This window comes from Falco cherrug, chromosome 4, assembly GCF_023634085.1.
Source record: "Falco cherrug isolate bFalChe1 chromosome 4, bFalChe1.pri, whole genome shotgun sequence".
NCBI lineage: Eukaryota > Metazoa > Chordata > Aves > Falconiformes > Falconidae > Falco > Falco cherrug.
Genome location: NC_073700.1, coordinates 3,532,320 through 3,550,853, shown reverse-complemented (window position 1 = coordinate 3,550,853; position 18,534 = coordinate 3,532,320). Strand labels below are relative to the sequence as shown.

Genomic DNA, 18,534 nt, shown 5'->3' with positions numbered 1-18,534 from the left:
TGTTGCATCCCAGGAACTTGAAAACCATACTTTCTATTAGCAAAACATTTCCCATACCAATTTACATTCAGTGCATGTATTAACTTCTCAAACCACAGTTAAGCTTTCCTCTTGGGGACAGTACACTCATTTTTTTATATTGAAAATAATGAAAGTTCTAAAAAAACCACAGAGAAATTATTTTCCCAGTCATGTTTGCAATTCTTTACCCTTAGAATTACATAAGTCTCTATGTTATGACATTTAATTCCTGTTTTTACTCAACTTTGCCAAAGCAAGGCAGCAAAGAATCTTCATTATGTCTTTCTGTCCAAACATTCATAAGTATTTCCACATGAATTGATATGTGAATTTTAAAGTTCAGAGGGACTTTCTTCTCAATTCTATGCAAGAGAGCAGTCTCATGCTTACCTACTGCAAAGAAAGGAATCACAGAACCATACACAATTGCAAACACCTTTGCTATCTAAGACTGCAATTTATTCAGAATGGAAATGCTCCTTACAGTTCACAGATGGGAGGGAATAGTCACCTCTGGACGGTGGAGAGATCAGACAGTGCATATAACACAGCAGTCACAGCTCTGCACACCATATGATGAAAGGCCAACAGCTGAACGGGCATGCTAAGAAACACTACGCTCCTACTTACCACACATTGGAATCTATGCCCAGATGTGGGTATCCTAGGAAGGAGGAGGACAGTTTTTTTTTAAAATGGTACAGGGTCTGCCCCATTCATCTGAAGTATGTTGCGTTCCAGTGCAAAAAAGTGTTAACTTAGTGATGCTAATGGTCCTCAGTAGGTGTCCTATGCCTCAAATTCAAGTTATTATTCACAGTTTCAGTAAACTCTCTAGTCCCTTTTTCATAATTAAATTAAGTTTTCTGCTTACAGGAAAGACACTGAGCTACAGTATGCAGAAGAGTCTCGTCAAAAAATAAGACAATGAACTGAAAAATAACAATTACACTAGGAATATGTTCAGGAAGAACAACCAACAGTGTAATGAGCAAGAATGATGGAGAATAAAACCAACTCATATGTTGCGCTACAGATTATATTGCTAAGTACAGATCTCTACCTATCTGATCTTTATATTGAAAGCAATTTCCAATGATATACAGTGTCCTATACTCAGAGGCAATCATTCTGACATGTATTTCTAAACTGCCTAGTGTAAAGGAACAGAAGACTAGATGTTAAAGCAGCACATTCAGTAATCATATTAATGTTTCATGTCATTTTTCAGATGAAAGATTATTGTTTTAAAATATGCTATGTGCGCTTACCATTATGTGACATTCCAACAGCAAGGCATTTCTGAAATCTGCAGTATTGACATTTATTTCTGCTTTTCTTATGGATGCGGCAATTAAGATCACACCTGTCATAAATTAGCTTTAATCTAATTGTTCTTCGAAAAAAGCCCTGGAGTAAACATAAAAGGATGCAAGAAACTGTCAGTATCAGTGTCTCACTTCTTTATACATACAAAGCACCCTTCTGCACACACGCTGAACCTAACTTTATTTCAGACAGATTTCCAAAGGAAGCAAGGCTCATGTGATCATACTCTCTGCTTACCAGTGTGCTCCTGTTCTGATCTTATTAGCCATTTTCAAGCTAGTTTGATAGAGGGGTAAAAATCTCAAACAGGTGGGAAGCCTATGGGAATCAACCGGGTTTAAAGGACACTAGGAACAACATAAGCTGAGAGCTTTGCAGAGCCATGCTGACCACGAAGAACATAATGTCCAAGGAAGCAAAGCTCTATTTGTTCCACTGCTCATGGGACAATTTGTTATAAAGAGAACGTGACATTTTCAAAATGTAAAGCTCATTAGCAATATAATTTTTTTTATAAATAAAAACAAACCAGAAATTCTGCCAACAGCAGTTTGTTCTCAAGTAAATAAAAAAGGTTATATTAGCTGTTTTTTAAAAAATTTTCTTTGCTAACCAAGTATTTTTTAAATTCTATTTCAAACATTTATTTTCCTTTTTGAGCCTCAGTACTTAAAGAGAATTTATATTTTAATATATTTTACTTTGTTTTTGCACAGTGCTGAACTAATTTTGCAATATTTATTTCTGGATTATGTTTTCTAGTTTTTTTATTTTCTAGTTTACCTTGATTGTTTGGATATTACAGATTTTCAAAGTACATCGGCACATGAAAAATCACAAAACTTGGTGCCAAACTTATGGAAATTATTGCACACAAGCCTTATGAAGTCTTACAAAGAGAGAAATCAATTATGGAAATTCACACTTCTGTCTATCCACAGTTTAAAGATGCTTTCTCAGATCACTCAATCAATTAATAAAGTTTATCCAAATTTTCATCGTTTGTTCCTTGTAACAATCGATTTTTCCTCACAGCAAATAACAACAAAAGCATAATGCCAACTCTTATTTATGCAATTCACTGGAACCTAAATAACCAACAGCATACTTATTGCTTTATGTGTGTTCCTTAATTCAGTGCTACAAATTTTATTTAAGCTCTGCATTGGGTCTTTCCCATTAGTTACTCTCCTCAAGATATTGAAAACAGAGAAGATGGGAATGTCATGTTAAACTCTGTAATATTTTTCTTTGAACTCAATGAATTATTATTTATTTCTTTCTCTTGCATTTCTTTTCTCAGTCTTGAGGATGATCAATTTTTACACTATTCATTTGTCCTTTATATGCTATAGACACTAAATATCATTGACATAAAAAAAAGAGATGGTGGAGTTTTAAAGCAGAAGGCTAAATTCTTTAACACCATTAGACTTTTCCACAGTCACCTAGCAATGTGTAAATTAGGTAAAGAAACTCTAATGGAGTTGGAATTTTAAATTGCTGAGTATTGAGCTTTGGAGCTGGGCAGGAGCCTGCTTTTGCTGTGTTCTATGAATTCAGATGCTGCAAGTGACCTCCAAGACAGCAGGAATGAAATATAATTGCATAATTGACAAAAGTAGAAGAAACGCACAAAAAAAGTTGAATGGATCAGTAACATAAATAATACAAAAGCAAATTATATTTTCAAAAATTCCTGCTTATTAAGTCATAAAGTATATGTGGTATATGTGGAATGATTTACTTAAAGACCTAAAACTTTTTTTTAAAGCATGGATCTCTGATTTTACAAAGTGATTATTCAGATTAAAATAGTATCAAATTTTACTTACTGAAAAAAATATGTTTGTGATGACTTACCTTGCAGCCCTCACATGCATGCACACCATAGTGAAATCCGGAGGCCTTGTCCCCACACACACGACATTCAATAGCCATCAGGGAGTTGGAGGACTCCTCGTGAGGTTTATTGTACAACTGAACTTTTTCTGAAAAATAGGGTGGGGAAGGAGGCTCCATTTTGATTGCACCTGTGTAGAAGAGATTTAAATGATAAACTTTAAGTTTAATTGAATATATAAAAGAACATGCAAGGAATAATCACAAGCAATCACAGTAAACATTGCCAGATTCATAGGTCTGCTTCATAATCCAAAACAAGCAGTAAACAAAGAATGTAAAGGGATGTAAGCTATAAGCCACTATTTCAGTGGTAGCATATAGCCTGAAAAACCAGATTCTGATGTAGAAAGTGTATTACAGATTCAGTTTGCAGCTCTGTAGTGTGGAATGATTTGAAGACAAGGATATTAAAAATTTATATATGGAGACCTCATACTTGAAAGGCCTTACTTTTCTCAGTTTCTAATCTGGTTGTATTACTTTAAGGTGTTCAGAAATACTGCAGCGAGATGGACCAGAGTTTATAACGTAGTCTTAAAAAAATATTTAAGTATCTAATAGGCCTATACATTGAATAACATATTGTTAGATAATACATATACTGGATAATATAATATTGAATATTTAAAGAAATGTAGTTTTCTCCTGGATAACACTGTTCAACTTTGGATGCAGTTTAGAGACACATTTTATCTTCTGAAAGTTTCTTATTAAGAGAGCAATTGATAATATTGAACCAGCTCAAACAATGAAATAAGATATCTTTAAATCAGTCATTACTGGTCATAGAAGAAAGCTGTGACATTTGACATTATAACATTACATCAGATCATGTATCAGGATAAGGTGAATGTTTTTGTTTTCCAGACTGTTTTTGTTTTCCAGACTGGCTACACTATACAAAATATATATGTATATTCCTGTATAAAACAGGAAGAAAAAAAACAGGAAGAAAAAAAGAGAAGTGGAAAATTATTTAAGTAAAGACGAAGAGGATTTATCCTACCTAAACTCTACTGCACTCTCTAGCTTGTTATTAAAGTGTTATGGACATTTCTAATTAAAGAAAATAAAAACAAATTAGTAGCTGGAAAAATGCCTTTTAATTTATGACATAAGTAACCCAGTGGTACACAGCACCTGCTTTGCTGTACGACCAAAATTAAATACCACGATTTTCTTAGCAAGAATTCCCTGTAAGAATTCCTGTACAGATTGCTACAAGCAAATGTGATGTCAGATCTAAGTACGCTGAGGGAATCTTTTAAAAAGTTCCAGGCACAGCAACCTTACATACCTACTTTGAGCAGACGTGCAGTAACAACTTGTTTAAGAATTGTCACTTCCTTTCTTAAAAGGAGAGTGCCGTGTAAATTTTTTTTACTGTAGCTAGTGAAAAAACATTTTTCATAGAGAATAAATAGTAGTAGCCCATGAAACTCCAAGGTTATGCCTGCATTAGGAGCACTGATAAGAGTTATACCAACGTGGTGACTCAGATGCAGAAAATATTTCTACTCCATCAGTTTCTTAGGCCACTTGGAATGTAAAAGCTACACATATTAATAATTCATATGCTATGTACTCTGGGGCACTTTTTTAACATCCAGGATATTTATTCTGCATTGTGTGCATAGAGCTTCAAAGGACAATTTACACACAAGATATGTGAATGGGAGGCTGGAGGTTTCAGGAACAAGTGGTGGGGTTCATGTGTCAAATAAAAAGTGTTTAATGTCATTTTAGATACTTTATGATGCCTTGCCTGATCTCCAGCTGCTGTTCTCAAAGGCTGAAGGTCTGCTATATGTACTTGATCTTTTCTGTCTGCCCTGCAAGAATATCTTGTGGACATCTCTGATGATACAAGAGACCAGCATTTAGACATCTGAATACTTCTAAACACTTTGGCTGATATTACACTTCCCAGAGAATGAATCAATATGAACAGGAAAGAAGTATTTAAAGAAATTAAAAGCATACTTTGGCAATCCTGGAGCTTGATATCGTATTTATAATCAATGCTTGTCTGATCAGTTCTTGCAAGAGGAATATCTTCGTAGTGCGGTGAAGAAATGCTTGAAAAATCAACAGTGGTAAATGGCTTTATGTCAAAGGAATGTGCATGATCATCCATCGCAGACAGATCCACTGGACTAATTCCAAAATTAATGGGCCAAAACGGCATTTCTGTGTCAACCATTGTAATCCCTGAAAACAAAACAAACAAAAGAAACAGAAATTTCAAAAGAAGCTAGTTTTCTCTGTAATGATTTCAGGCCCAAGCTGAGATCCAATTGTCTCATGTCCAAAGGGCTGAGGTGCAAGCTCACAATCAGGTATAGGTTTTAGGGGAACATTTAGGCTCCCTCTGTCATTTGGCTTGAGTTGTCACCATGTAATGTGTTAGGCTGTATAGTAACATCGCATGGCTAATGCCAGGCAGTTAACCCGGCTTTGAGGTTCTTCTTAGGAAGGCTCTGACATCTCACATCTTAAGAGCAAACGAGGTTTGCTGGCATCCAGGGCTCAGGCTAAGCTTAGAACAGAGTGGTTGTCTTCGGTATGCTACTAGACTGAACTGATCTGGTCTGTACTTCAAAAGGCAGCAGAGGCAACTTGTAGGCTCACAGAACAATGGTTAGACGAAAAATTGACAAAAATATATATGGAAAAAATAACCACCTAAATAATTATGAATGGCCAGATGAAACACAATGGTGTTTTAATATTATATTTTACAGAGCATCTATGTACTTTAGTAAGCATGCAAGTAATTTCAAAAAACCCAAATACACCAATACCCAGCCACCCCCACCCCTCCCAGTGATGTTAACTTAAATCAGCATAACTGGAAAAAAACATTTCACTTTTTTAACAGACAGATAACACTGACTTTAATTCCATCTCTCAACAGCATGCATATGAATAGAATTAGAAGTATTCCACAATTCATTTTTCAGTTTTGCAAATCCTAATTGTCATCCACTTCGCCAGTGCCTGAAAATCTTAAAGATTTTTATATTAAGAAGAAAAAAAACACCAGTAGTTGGTGTTAAATAAATGGTGTTTTTCCTCCAAATAACCAGAAATATTGGAAGTCTTTACTCATTCAAGTATGTCAAAAGTTTTATCACAGAGTCTTAAACACAAGGATCAAGGAAATTTAATTTAGGACTTCCAAATCCCATATGTATTTATACAGATCTTTACAGTAGTAAACAAATAAAAACCTTCAGTCTTCAAAAAACTCAGTGAATTTAGACAGAGATGCAAATTGAGTCTTCTTCTGACAGCTGAACCAAAAGCCTTAATTTAGATGTATTTCAACTATGAAAAACCCTGTAAGTAACAGCAAGTGTAAAACACTGGTTTATAGCTAGGGTCTGACTTTAATTTTCCATGATTTATAAAAAGAACATTCTAATCTAAAAATAGAATAGATGTTATGGAACTAAAATAGCTTGGTCACTTTGGCTGTTTAGTTTGGACTTTAGACCCAATCAAGTAAGTAGCCTTTAACCTCTAGATAACATGAACTTTGATTTGATCCACTTTGAATCAAAACTACTCCGTCACACTGCCAAAAATGTTGCAAAATGAATATAATAGAACAGACCTGCTCTGTAATTTTGAGATCATCCTTTGATTTGACAGGCCTGCAGGTAAGTAAAACAGTGCCTGTCCTCCCCATCAACTGTGCTGAAGGGCTCAGGTAGGAATGGCTAGGAATGGTTAGAGGAAACCTTTCCTCAGGAGAGTCACCGTCATTCTGCCACCTTTTAGGACTCGCAGCACAACCCTTTAGCTCTTCTACCTTGAACACTGGCAACAAAGCTTGTAAGATAGCTTTCTTATTCTTAAATTTCAGATAAGAAATTCTCGCTGCAGAGGGGACAAAAGAGATGCTACTGTATCCCGTGCTGCGCAACATACATGTTGCCTCTAGTAGAACAGAAGGGGAACCTATAGCTCCTTCATACTGCCACTCGTATTCCTACGTGACTGATAGAGTCCTGCAAAGCAAACGGTGTTGAAGGGTGATGTTGGCACGTTTAGCCTAACAGTCAGCTAGCTGCCTACCTTCCCAAAGGCTTCAGCCACTGGATGGGGCATACAGTCTCATATTAGCCTTAATGGAAGTAAGATCCACCTACAAGCAAACAACAGAATTTCTAACTGCCACAAGTGAATTATCTGGTGGAAGTGCATGATAGGCTGTCAGAGTGCCTCAGTGTCATACAGTAGCTTCAAAATAGTAAATTTTTCTGTTAACGTGAAGTGTAAATCCCTGGCCCATCAACACTGAAAACTGTTTGTCTTGAACAGATCTCCAAAGAAAGCAGTAAAATAGAATACACTCCTTCTTAAGAGTCCATTTTTGTAATTGCTCAGCCACATCTTTAAAAGAAATTAAATAGAATCAACAGACCTCTAAAATTTAAACATTGGCTTATTATATCCTTTAAGCAAGTGACATGGAGTGTTATGTCCACCTTGTATCCACAGAGGAGGGCTGCCTCAAGGGTGAAGAAGGATGCCCGTAGGCATGGTTCTGGTTATGGTCCAGCTTCATCCTGCGAGGTCCAGAGGACTCTATATGTGCAGGTGCACTCACGAGGTTACTGTGTGGCCAAGAAACAACTGCAGGCAGCCACGTCCCCAGCAGGCAGGAGGACTCATAGTGACAGCTGCCCTTGCACTAGGGAGGCAGCTGAGGAGGCTGGGGTCCACGCTTAAAGGCAAGTGCCAGCTTAAGTCACTCTCTGAATAGGGATATGCTTAATCCCTCACCACGGATCTCAGTTTTTGTATTACACACACACAGACCAGATGTTAAAATTGTGCTGTTTTCCTCCAAAATCCATAAAAGCTCTACAAAAATATTCTCACAATCTTGAGGCATTATCGCTTTGTAGTTTCGGTTTAAAGGGCTCCAGTTTGCAAATGACTGAGAGCTAAACAGCCAGTTAAAGCTAGGCTATATTTCACTTTAGAACACAGGGAATTGCTGTGGTGTTTTGGAGAATTTGGTTACGCATAACATGATGAATTCTATGAAACTCCTGAATCATTACGGCAGAGTGTGTGCACGAAATTCATAGGCACAGATATACTACAGCTTAGAAAGAGCCTCAGATAAGGGTGCGAGACCAGATGTCTGGCTTGCTGGGCACAAACTACAACAGCTGAGAGGGTATAGTAATTCCTTAGCAGGAATTTTCTGTTTTCACAGACAGCACAGCTAACTTTTTTCAGCAGTCTACCAATGATTTCCAGAGCAGTTTCATGGTGAAAATATTTCTAGCCTAGAACTGTGATGTTTTAGGTTTTTATTAAGCTTTAGAAGAAGCAAAATAAAAATAAACAAATAGTGACCTGTCATCACGTAATACAAGGGATAGCGTTTCATGCATGTTGTTTTTTCCTTACCAGTTGTTTTTTTTTCTGTGCATCTGTTCACATTATACACATGATCTGTGTGCTGGGAATAAAGGATATAAAAAAGCCAAAATTAAACTGAAGAGAAAAACAGGGAATTGTGGGTGCACCTATCAGCTGTGACAGGTCACAAAGTAATTCCATTTTATGCTACTCATAGTTCTGCTCTAAGGTAATAAAATCTGGACTCAGCAGCCATTTACAATTTTTTTCGAGCAAAAGCCTATAAACTCCACCCCTTCCAGAGGTTAACATCCCTAACATCCCATGACTAGTAATAACAGTTCTTCTGATCTTCAGGCAACTAAAAAGGCTTTGCTAAATTGTTCCACTACAAAAAAGTTTCCTTTTAGTTTTCAAAAATTATTATGTTGCCTGTAATTTCATCTAATACTACAAAGGTACCTATCAATGGTATTATACACATACACATAGGTGTGTGTATCTGAAGTATTTCTTAAAGTGTAAGATTCTGACGTGGTAAAATGCCTTAAGTAGGTAGGTTTTACTCAACACAAAAAAAAAAAAGGTTTGCATGTACATTTTTCATTGCTTTCCTTCCCTTAAAAACAGGTAATTTTGGCCATACTGTAAATCTGAACTGACAAGGCCTGAGTTCTGTACCATTTACAGGAATTTAACATCCACTGCCAGTCTAGCATGAACCTAGGAGGGCTCATGAACACAGAACATTTAATCTAACCACAGCTGAGAAACATTTTGCCTCTCAGGCCTCACAGTTAAGGAACGTACATCTCTTCTGAGGGATGTAACGTTCTCCAACAGCAGCACCACAAGACAGGACAAGATGGGTGTTTACATGCACGTGTGTCTACGTGTGGAGAAATGGATATATATATATAAATATATATATATCCATATATATATTTGGCGATGGGGAACCATTACTATATAAAATAAAGCAAATTCTGTGATTTCCCAGCTGTAGGGACTATATTTCTACTACTTACTATGACATCTATGCAAAGAGGCGGCAAGGGATTATTTTCTTACTGCATTAACTATACACAACAAAAGGACTAAAGCATTTGACTTTCTCTCATTATGCACATATTTCTGATTTGTTTGGTTTAAAAAAAAAAAGAAAAAAAGAAAAAAAGGAAAAAATCAGCAATGTGAACTGGTATATAGATATACAGATCAATAGGTATTTTTCAAAGATGCCAGTAAATTCAAAGTTGGTAAAAGAATCTTAAAGATGTCAGTGCAATAGATTCTGTACTGCAAGAATATCTAAGGTCAAACTAAAAATAAGAGCTGTTTTGTGCTACTTTTTCCATTTCTGGATAACAAGATGCTATTATAGCATTATTTTATCCAACAAAATAGCTAGGCATTAGTGATCCCACAGTAAAATTATTCATCAACCTTTCTGAATTATGAGAATTTTTAGGTTTGCTCAGGTTTTGGACATAAAAATCAGAGCATTTAGATACAGTTTTAGATTGAATCTTCAAATATGACTGCTGTGTCTTGGTCAAATTATGGATATCCTGTTCAATTTAATAAAATTTGCTATTATGCTGGAAAAATGAAATTTACTGTATAGACTAATTTATATTATAAATACTAGAACGAAGAAAACCTTTCATGTGCTAGTTTTATTCTTGTGGCATTGAAAACTAAAATATGAAAAACGTTCCTATGTTTAATAGTTAGTTTACAAATATTTCTATTTTGCATATAACTTTATTTCTGCTGTGTATTTTGTCTTTTTTCCCTCCACGTAAAAAAGAAATGCTAATATATCTTTTTTTTTTTTTCTTTCTTTTTTGGTGGTGGTGGAAGAAGTTTAGTTGTATTCTTCTCTTGGCTTTTTTTAAAAAACAAACCACCAAAACATCCAAAGCAAAGTCCAATCAACAGACAATTCCAGAATTCTTTCATAAAACTCACACATGCTCATGTGAGATCCAGGTAATAAAAATGTAACTAATGGTTAAAAAGATTTTCACGTGCAAAAATCATTCTCAGTCAGCAAAAGACTACACTGAATAGCAGCAGAGATGTTTTTCACAAAGTCAGATGAATACGCTTTAACATTTAATCATCAAAAAGACGAGAAGTGAAAGAGAGAATGGTGCGGAGATAACATTAAACACTGAGAAATGAAACTAGTTGTTTTAACTCCGTTTGCTTGCATTTAATCTCATGTAGCCAACTGCTAACTGTTATCTACAAGGAAGTAAAAAAAGGCGCCCGAACCCATGAAACACGTCTGTATTGACTATCAACCATAGTGACAGCATACAGTTAGCTAATCAGGCACTGACCGTGAAAACTATCATACCATTAAGTTAATTCATTCAGTAGCAGTTGCAAATTGAATTGATTTCCGATTCCTAAGAAAGTTATTCAGGGTATTTTTTGTATTAGGAAAACATAAAATATAACAAAAGAGATTACCGTGGTATGAAAAACATCTTGGATCACAGGCTACTCTTTACCATAAACACTACCTGTGCTCAGTTAACCTGAAAGGCCTGTTACACTACATTCTAGACACGCTCTTTCCAGACAAAACTACCAAAATATGACCCTAGAGGTATTTAACAAAGCAACCAGAACATCCTAGCCTCATATGAGTTACAGAAAATCAGAAAAAAAAAAAAAGCGCGATTAAAGCCTCTCAGCCTTGAAACATTAAAATCTAGGCAATGATACAATTATACTACATGGACAGGTATAAATAAGGACAAATATATACATTATGTAATTTTTTTTTTATTAAAACATAATTCATAGACAAGTTTGAATTTCATCTCATGTATAAATGTGTCAGAATCCGTCGAGTAAACTCATATGCAAGTGCTGCAGAACTTAATGGGGACTTTTACCAATTATTTTAATTAAGGCAGACTCAGACCATCTCCAAAATAATGTCATCTATGTTAGTTAAGATCACAGAACCATTCCTAGCTTTAAAGAAAAATTTAGAGATGGTGAAGGGTCAGCTTGATATCCCCATATATTTTATTTATCTACTTAGGAGGAACAATAAAATGTTTTATGTGTGCCTTGCAAAACCACATCTACCCTAAATGACAGCACCAAATCCACTGAATTAAAGACCTTCAATGATCTTTTAGAAGAAAATGCTGCAAAAGGACAATAAGAAGAGAAAGGACAGTCTTGTGATAGAACAATCGCATTCCCCTTTCAATAACTCCGTTCTATTGTTGCCTCTGACACAGAAATTCTGTGTGGCAATGGGCAAGTAGTTCAAGCCAACATTTTCATCAGTGCTGTTTTCAGGTCCTAGATGTGAGGCATAGGGTCTGGTGATACATTGTGTTCAGAAAGTGATTAACCAATGTCTCTGGATGGTGGAATTTGTCATCACTTCTAGTAAAACTTGGGAAAATGGTATCACTTTGTCCTATTCATTGTTCTTCTGGTTACTTAGAGAAAATTGCACCATCCAACTGCATTTACTTTTCCCAGAGAAAATAAAAAAACCCCAAACTACTGTTTAGACTTTTGCCTCAGTTCTCCACTTGTCCAGTGAAATAATATTATCTATTTTCCTCCCTATTCTCTGTGTTGTCATTAATAAGGCAGCCTTCTGCAGCAGGGATGGTATTACTCTACATATTCCTGATTATGTCTGAGTAGAATGAAGCTTTAAGCTTAGTTTAAAAGCCTTTAGGAGATACCTTCTTCAATCATGAAAATAATATATTTTTCATGCATAGTACATGTCATTATAACAGACTTTATCTAATAGACAACATTTGCATAAAATAGAGGTAGTTTGGCTTTGGATAAAGCGAAGTATGTGATTTTTTTCTGTATTTCAAACAATGACTCAAAGCTCTTGGACACAGCCCATTTAATACATTAAAACAACTACTGTGTCGTCTGCAGGTTCTTAAATTTAACAACCACTCCATAACATAGGACCTGTACTATTTTGTGTTCTGTTGCTGCAGAGTCAGCAGAGGGAGCACAACGTAACTAAAAAAAAAACCCAACTCTTTCCAAGAACTCTGCTGACACAATCAATGATGCTCTTAAACAAACAAACAAGCAAAACAGTACATAAAAAGAGCCTTGTTGGCTGATACACCCAGTTCAGTATTTGGACAAATTCAGAAAGCTTCAAACTGCAGCAAGAAAAATAAAATAATAGCAAAAATCTATAAAGACTTGCTTTAAAAATTGTGTTACAGAAGTTTGTACTGTTACGTTTGCATTACCAAGAAACAGAGATAGAAAGGAGTTTTTTTCTTTTTGTCTGTGCACATATTCAAGACATTGGTATTATTATGTGGTGACATATATACTGAACAGCAATATATTGATAGGACTTAAAATACTTATCCAAAGCAGTCTTTTTCCAAGGAAATTACACATTAGAAACAACTGTGATTTTGGGAAAAGGACTCAGGCTTACTTAGGCAATTGATAGAAGAAGTATTGACAAAGTTTTTTATTGTAAATTCAAACTGTTTTTGAAAACTCAGTATTGCCTTTCAGCATTCCTACCCTAGAATTGTCATTATAGCAAGAACAAAAGTACTTCTGCACGCACCCTGGTGTCAAGCAGACGCCTGCTTGTACCACAGTCTTAGCGGACCTGCTCTTTTTCTTTTCATTTATGAATTTATCAAAAATTTTACAGGAATGAAAATGGAGCTCACTGCATAACAGAAGAACAAAACTTTTATGGGTTTGTTTCAATTTGAGAACTCTAAACTAAAGCTCCCTGTCCCCCTCAGTTTACCTGTAAAAACAAAGAAAATACCTAGCGTCCTTTAGCAAATGTTGAGTGTCAAAACCAGCTCCACAGTAACTGACTTAGTGAAGAAGTAAGTTCATAGATAATTTGGTGCATTGCTTTTAACATCAGCCCTGACTCCAAGCACAAAACCAAGACAATGGAGGACATTTCTTCTCTGTTCCTCAGCTCCAGCCCTCAAGCTATCTAAATGTGGCCCAGAAATGAACAGGTCCATTAGGGAATATGCCTGACAATACGAAAAAGATGCCACATAGAAAATATACTTTGGAAAGAATGGGAATAAACATTGCATATAAAACCAAGCCTGGTAGTTCTAGACAAAATGGTTTTGTTACATCTTTAAGCAGAGGAGGAGGGATGTATCACCACTGTGGCAGGGTGCAGCCAACAAGCACACCTGAAGGGTTAATCACAGAGTGGGATGAGTATAAGGTTATGAAAGTCTCCTTTCAGAGTCTGCTGTACTAACCTGCAGAACCAGCACAGGACAAAAATTCTGATAGCAAAAAGAAAAGCAATAAGCTGGGGCTGAGTGGAATGTTAAAGGTGTGACAACAAACCAGATACTCCCAGGAACCACCAGATGCAGGTTTCTGTCACATCTCCACAATGTAAATCATGGGCTAGAGTTGAAGATTGGATGGCTTAAGAACCAGGCTGAGATACCCAAATGGTGCGCTGTGCACGGGCTTCAGGGAATAGTGACACCGAGATCCTTCAAAAAACTGAATAAAATGTAAGAGGGGAGTAAACCCATTCATCCTCTCAGTAAGGCTGCATGGTAAAACATCAGAAGAAACTTGAGAAACGGTGTAAATCCAAACACTTGAAAAGGCCAAAGGCAAGCAACTCATGAATCAGTAGGAAATGTATTCTGTTCCTATAACTGAATTATAACTACAAGCTGTGATCACTAAAAGCTCAGTCCATAAATTTACTACACAGTTTAGGAGCTAGCTGCTAATAGAAGCACAAGAAAAATAATAATAAAAAAAAGCCCATTCAGGGAATAATAGAGCTCTTTAATTTAAAATATATTTTCTATTCTATGCCTGTGGAATTCACACAAAATGGTAAGTGGCCTGGGTTCTTATTTGAAACAGCAGCATTTTATACCCTTGGAGCAACATAAACCACTGTAAATATAAATGCAAATGAGAAACAAGCTCAAAAATGCCACAGGCTACTCGGATATAGTACAAATTCTACCATACTATTTTAAGTTTTTAGTGCAGAATTTGTTGCATTCTGATACTGGATAGATATCGATGAAACTTTAAGTTATTTCAGGATATAAAAGAAATTGATTGCAAGGCTATGTCAAATAACAACTTAAATAGAAATTGAGAATATTGGACAATGGAAGATAGCTGTGTAAGAAATACTGATTAATATATCTGAAAAACTTTATAGACAGATAGCTCAGATTTAAGAGGAACAGCACTTGAAAATCATGGAGAACACAACTACAAAATTCTAGAGGTGACCCGGCATTGGGCTCCCAGTGATGAAAGGCTGACTACAATAGAAATGGAAGTGTTCTACTGCTGTCACAAGACTGACAGAACACTGAGCTGTAGAGATAATTTCTGTTCTCTCAGATTCAAAGTGTGTGGGAAATACAATGTTCTTAGAAATACTTGAGTGGCAAAACTGCACAGTTTTCTAGTTATAGGCAGCTGCAATCCATGCCTTGTGAAGCACCATGTATTGAAACTAAAATTAATCCTGATGAAAAGACTTATCTTCCAATGCTTTTTGTTCAAAAAATATCTTAAAAATACCTCCCACTCTTCAAAATAGAAATTACTGGTAGTTCATTCTGTTGAACAAAAAAAAATAAATAAATAACCGAACAGCCCCAGGAGTATAAAAATCTGAAAAATAAGATATCATCTCATTGCTAATATAAAAATCAGAATAAACATCTACAGAATTCTAATGGGCAAAGATCATGTATCACTATTTACAGTATGCCTACTTGCCTTAGTGGAGCTCAAGTCTGGATCCCTTTGGTTTTGAGGGATTTGAGGAAACCAGAAACTAACACGTCTCTAACTTGCACTGGCAATATTGTAAAACTACCTCATGATATAAAATGTAGGCGTAACTCTCTATGAATCATTGTGATTTAAAAAAGGATCCTGATAGATAGGCAATGAATCACATTCAATTTTGTAATCAGAAAAAGCTGGCTTCTTAAGAGAGACCTTTGCCCCCTTTGGCAAAGCGTCATAACTGAATGTGCCAAGCTACTAAGGAGTAGGCCTTCCCTTGTCAGCTGAGTGGCCTCGTAAGACTGAAGGAAGTAATTGATTTTAAAATATACAAAAAAATGCTGTGCTGTAAAGAAGATAGCAAAGCTTTATTAACTAGAAAGTCACAACACAGCTCAATTGACCAGAGTGTTAATGTTCTCAGAACTGCGCTTGGCTCCAACACTCAGTGTACCTTTTACAACTGGAATTTATTCGTACTGGGCAGACTTTGTATTGCTTAGGTTTAGTGAAAGTTTTACTAACTACAGGAAATTCATATAATTCAAAGACATCATATTTGTGCATCTTAATCTACACCATAATTTTTTATTATTATTTTTTTTTGCCACTGACTCAATGTGAGAGAACAATCTGCTTCGAGATTCTTTGAAACTGCATTCTTGCTGTGCTAAATAAGGTGACTAAGACAGTGTTCCAGAAATCTTTCCCTGCATCCCAAAGATGTACAGTAAGATAATATAATTCTTAATTAATTTAAAAATAAGGTCTCATATCATGTAATAGATATAACCTCTTTTATTATCAGTAACAAAAATAGAAATTGCCAAGGAGTTAAGAAAACTTTTCATTGTCTGAGTTTTCAGTTAGATTTATAGGTTCAGTGCATGCCATTAGAAGTATTTTAAGAGAAAATTCTGTATTCAGAAGTTTACATGCAGACTTATGCATAACCTGTGACTGTGCTTTCGGATGTCAAACTTGTTTCAAAGTCAATAGAAAGTTTTATAGCTTCAATAGAAATTCATTGTTTAGGCCACAGGTAAGAAAAACACTAATGTATATACTTAATATTGTATTATTGCTAGTGGTATGTAAACACCTGCTTAAAGTTAAGTACTTTTAAAACCTCAGTTCCTGGCTAAGGAAGGACTTCTTTAGCTAGGGTATATTATTAAATCAAATATCATACACATGTATACAGACGAATAAATCAGTGTATGTTGTAATACAGATCCATAAGGAGTTGGGTCTTCATAAAATGCCATATTTTCTATGTAAAATTACTGTTTCTCACTAGCCACAGTGAAAACACTGTGCCCAGAATTAATAAAAGTAACTCACAGCTACCATGAAACACTAGTTGCAATGTTAAGCCAGGTGCCTGCTGTATGTTTAAACAGGAAACAGCACTGTCCCAATACAGTAGAAATGCCACCTAGCAAATTTATACTGTGCTCACACATGACTCATTATATGAAAATTTGCAAATTCCTCTGTGGCTTCATAAGCCTTTGTGAGATTATCAAAGATTTAAGCATGTAATATAGCAAAATACACCACAGATGTGTAAGCACTGCAGCAATTTACAAGACAATCATGCTACATTGTTTATTTGGTTTCATGAAGTCATTGTCACTGTGTCTTTTAATGTATTTTAATATACTAATCATGGACTGTATTCTTCAAAAATGGTGTTTAGTCAATGATTATCAACTAAGGTACCACTTTAGCAAGACATTTTAAAACTGATGTACTTCATTATGGGATTCAAATCTGAATACAAAGTTTGTATTTCTTTTTGAAACATTAATAACTTTAATAGCAAAAGTTGTATATTTTATGCACAATATCCAGTTGATTCTTTTTTCTAAGTCATCTTAGGTGCAATAAATTTTATACTAACTCTGAAGAATTTTTATTATATTAATACTTAAATAACCACAAGAAGCTTTCGCAATCCACTTAGTAGTAGGGGAGAATTTATTGAGAACTTTTTATGGAGGCATAATACTGTTGGTAAGAAGCCTGGGATTTTTTTCTTTCCTCAGACTGTCATGTCAGTGCTTTTTAATGTTCACAAGACAGTAAACTTAAGCATTGTTTCCAAGAGATGAGCTAATAAGGCATACGACTGTAATAGGGTAAAATATACTCATTAATATCCTAAATGCAGTTCTCTGCCATGGCAGAATACTGAATACTCCCACAGGAAGAGGAGGAGGAGGAACAAATGCAACATGAGTTTAAACTCATTCCTTGAATTAAATCCCACTTTTAAAGTTTTTCCTGGCAGTCAAATACATTGCAAATTATCCATAAAAATGCTTCTCATATCGGGATGAGCTGTTTTCATCACAAAGCTGTTACCTTCTAAAATACTAAAAATGTAAAATGTAATTTAGTATGGTAAGACTATATGTAGGGCCCATATAATTTGATTGAGCACTGTTTTTTATTCAGTATCACTTTAAATATTTTAACCTGTTGGACAATCACTAAGTCCAAAAAGTTGAAAAGCACCTTGTTGCAAAACTCATTCATTAATGTAAACGTGCTTAGCACTATTTGTGCATTAAATACAGAAAATACCTCAGCATAACAGGGACCATACTTTCCTAGCTATATAAAATTATATAAAGAAGAATTATAATTTCTGATATATACCATTATAAGATAATACTCTATATATGTGTGTACAGTCACTACTCTCTGTGATGTCAAGCTAGTTCAAATACATTAAAGCTTGAGAAAGTAGATAGATAGTACCAAAGAGGGCTTAACATTTAGCATTCTCCTCTTCTAGATGCTCCCCAAATTAACAAGCAGAAAAATATGTTCAGATTTTGTGTGGAATACATTATTTACAGACTGTTAGCGAAGTGTATTTTCACTAGCTACTGAAACTCTTCTATCAGACATTTCTAAACTTGGAAGGGTACTACCAGTGACAGGCATACCACTTCAAGGCACAATGCTGCCCAACAAGAGCTGGAGGACCCTACTCTTTACTCCATCATAATTGTTGCCATTCCTCTGACAAGAGAAACACCAGGCAAAAGAGAAATGGGTACC

The 18,534-nt window shown here is 35.5% G+C and overlaps 1 protein-coding gene across 3 annotated transcripts in view; it reads right to left on the bottom strand.

The window, feature by feature from the left end:
• PPARG (peroxisome proliferator activated receptor gamma) overlaps nucleotides 1–18,534 on the bottom strand; it is a 62,058-nt gene that overhangs the window by 21,583 nt on the left and 21,941 nt on the right. For all 3 annotated transcript variants that reach the window (XM_055709349.1, XM_055709348.1, XM_055709347.1), the window contains exons 2-4: nucleotides 5,239–5,466; nucleotides 3,214–3,383; nucleotides 1,293–1,431 (exon numbers count right to left, since the gene is read on the bottom strand). In XM_055709349.1, coding sequence (XP_055565324.1) covers nucleotides 1,293–1,431; nucleotides 3,214–3,383; nucleotides 5,239–5,458 — 529 coding nt within the window. In that variant the 5' untranslated portion in view covers nucleotides 5,459–5,466. The remainder of the gene's footprint in view (nucleotides 1–1,292; nucleotides 1,432–3,213; nucleotides 3,384–5,238; nucleotides 5,467–18,534) is intronic.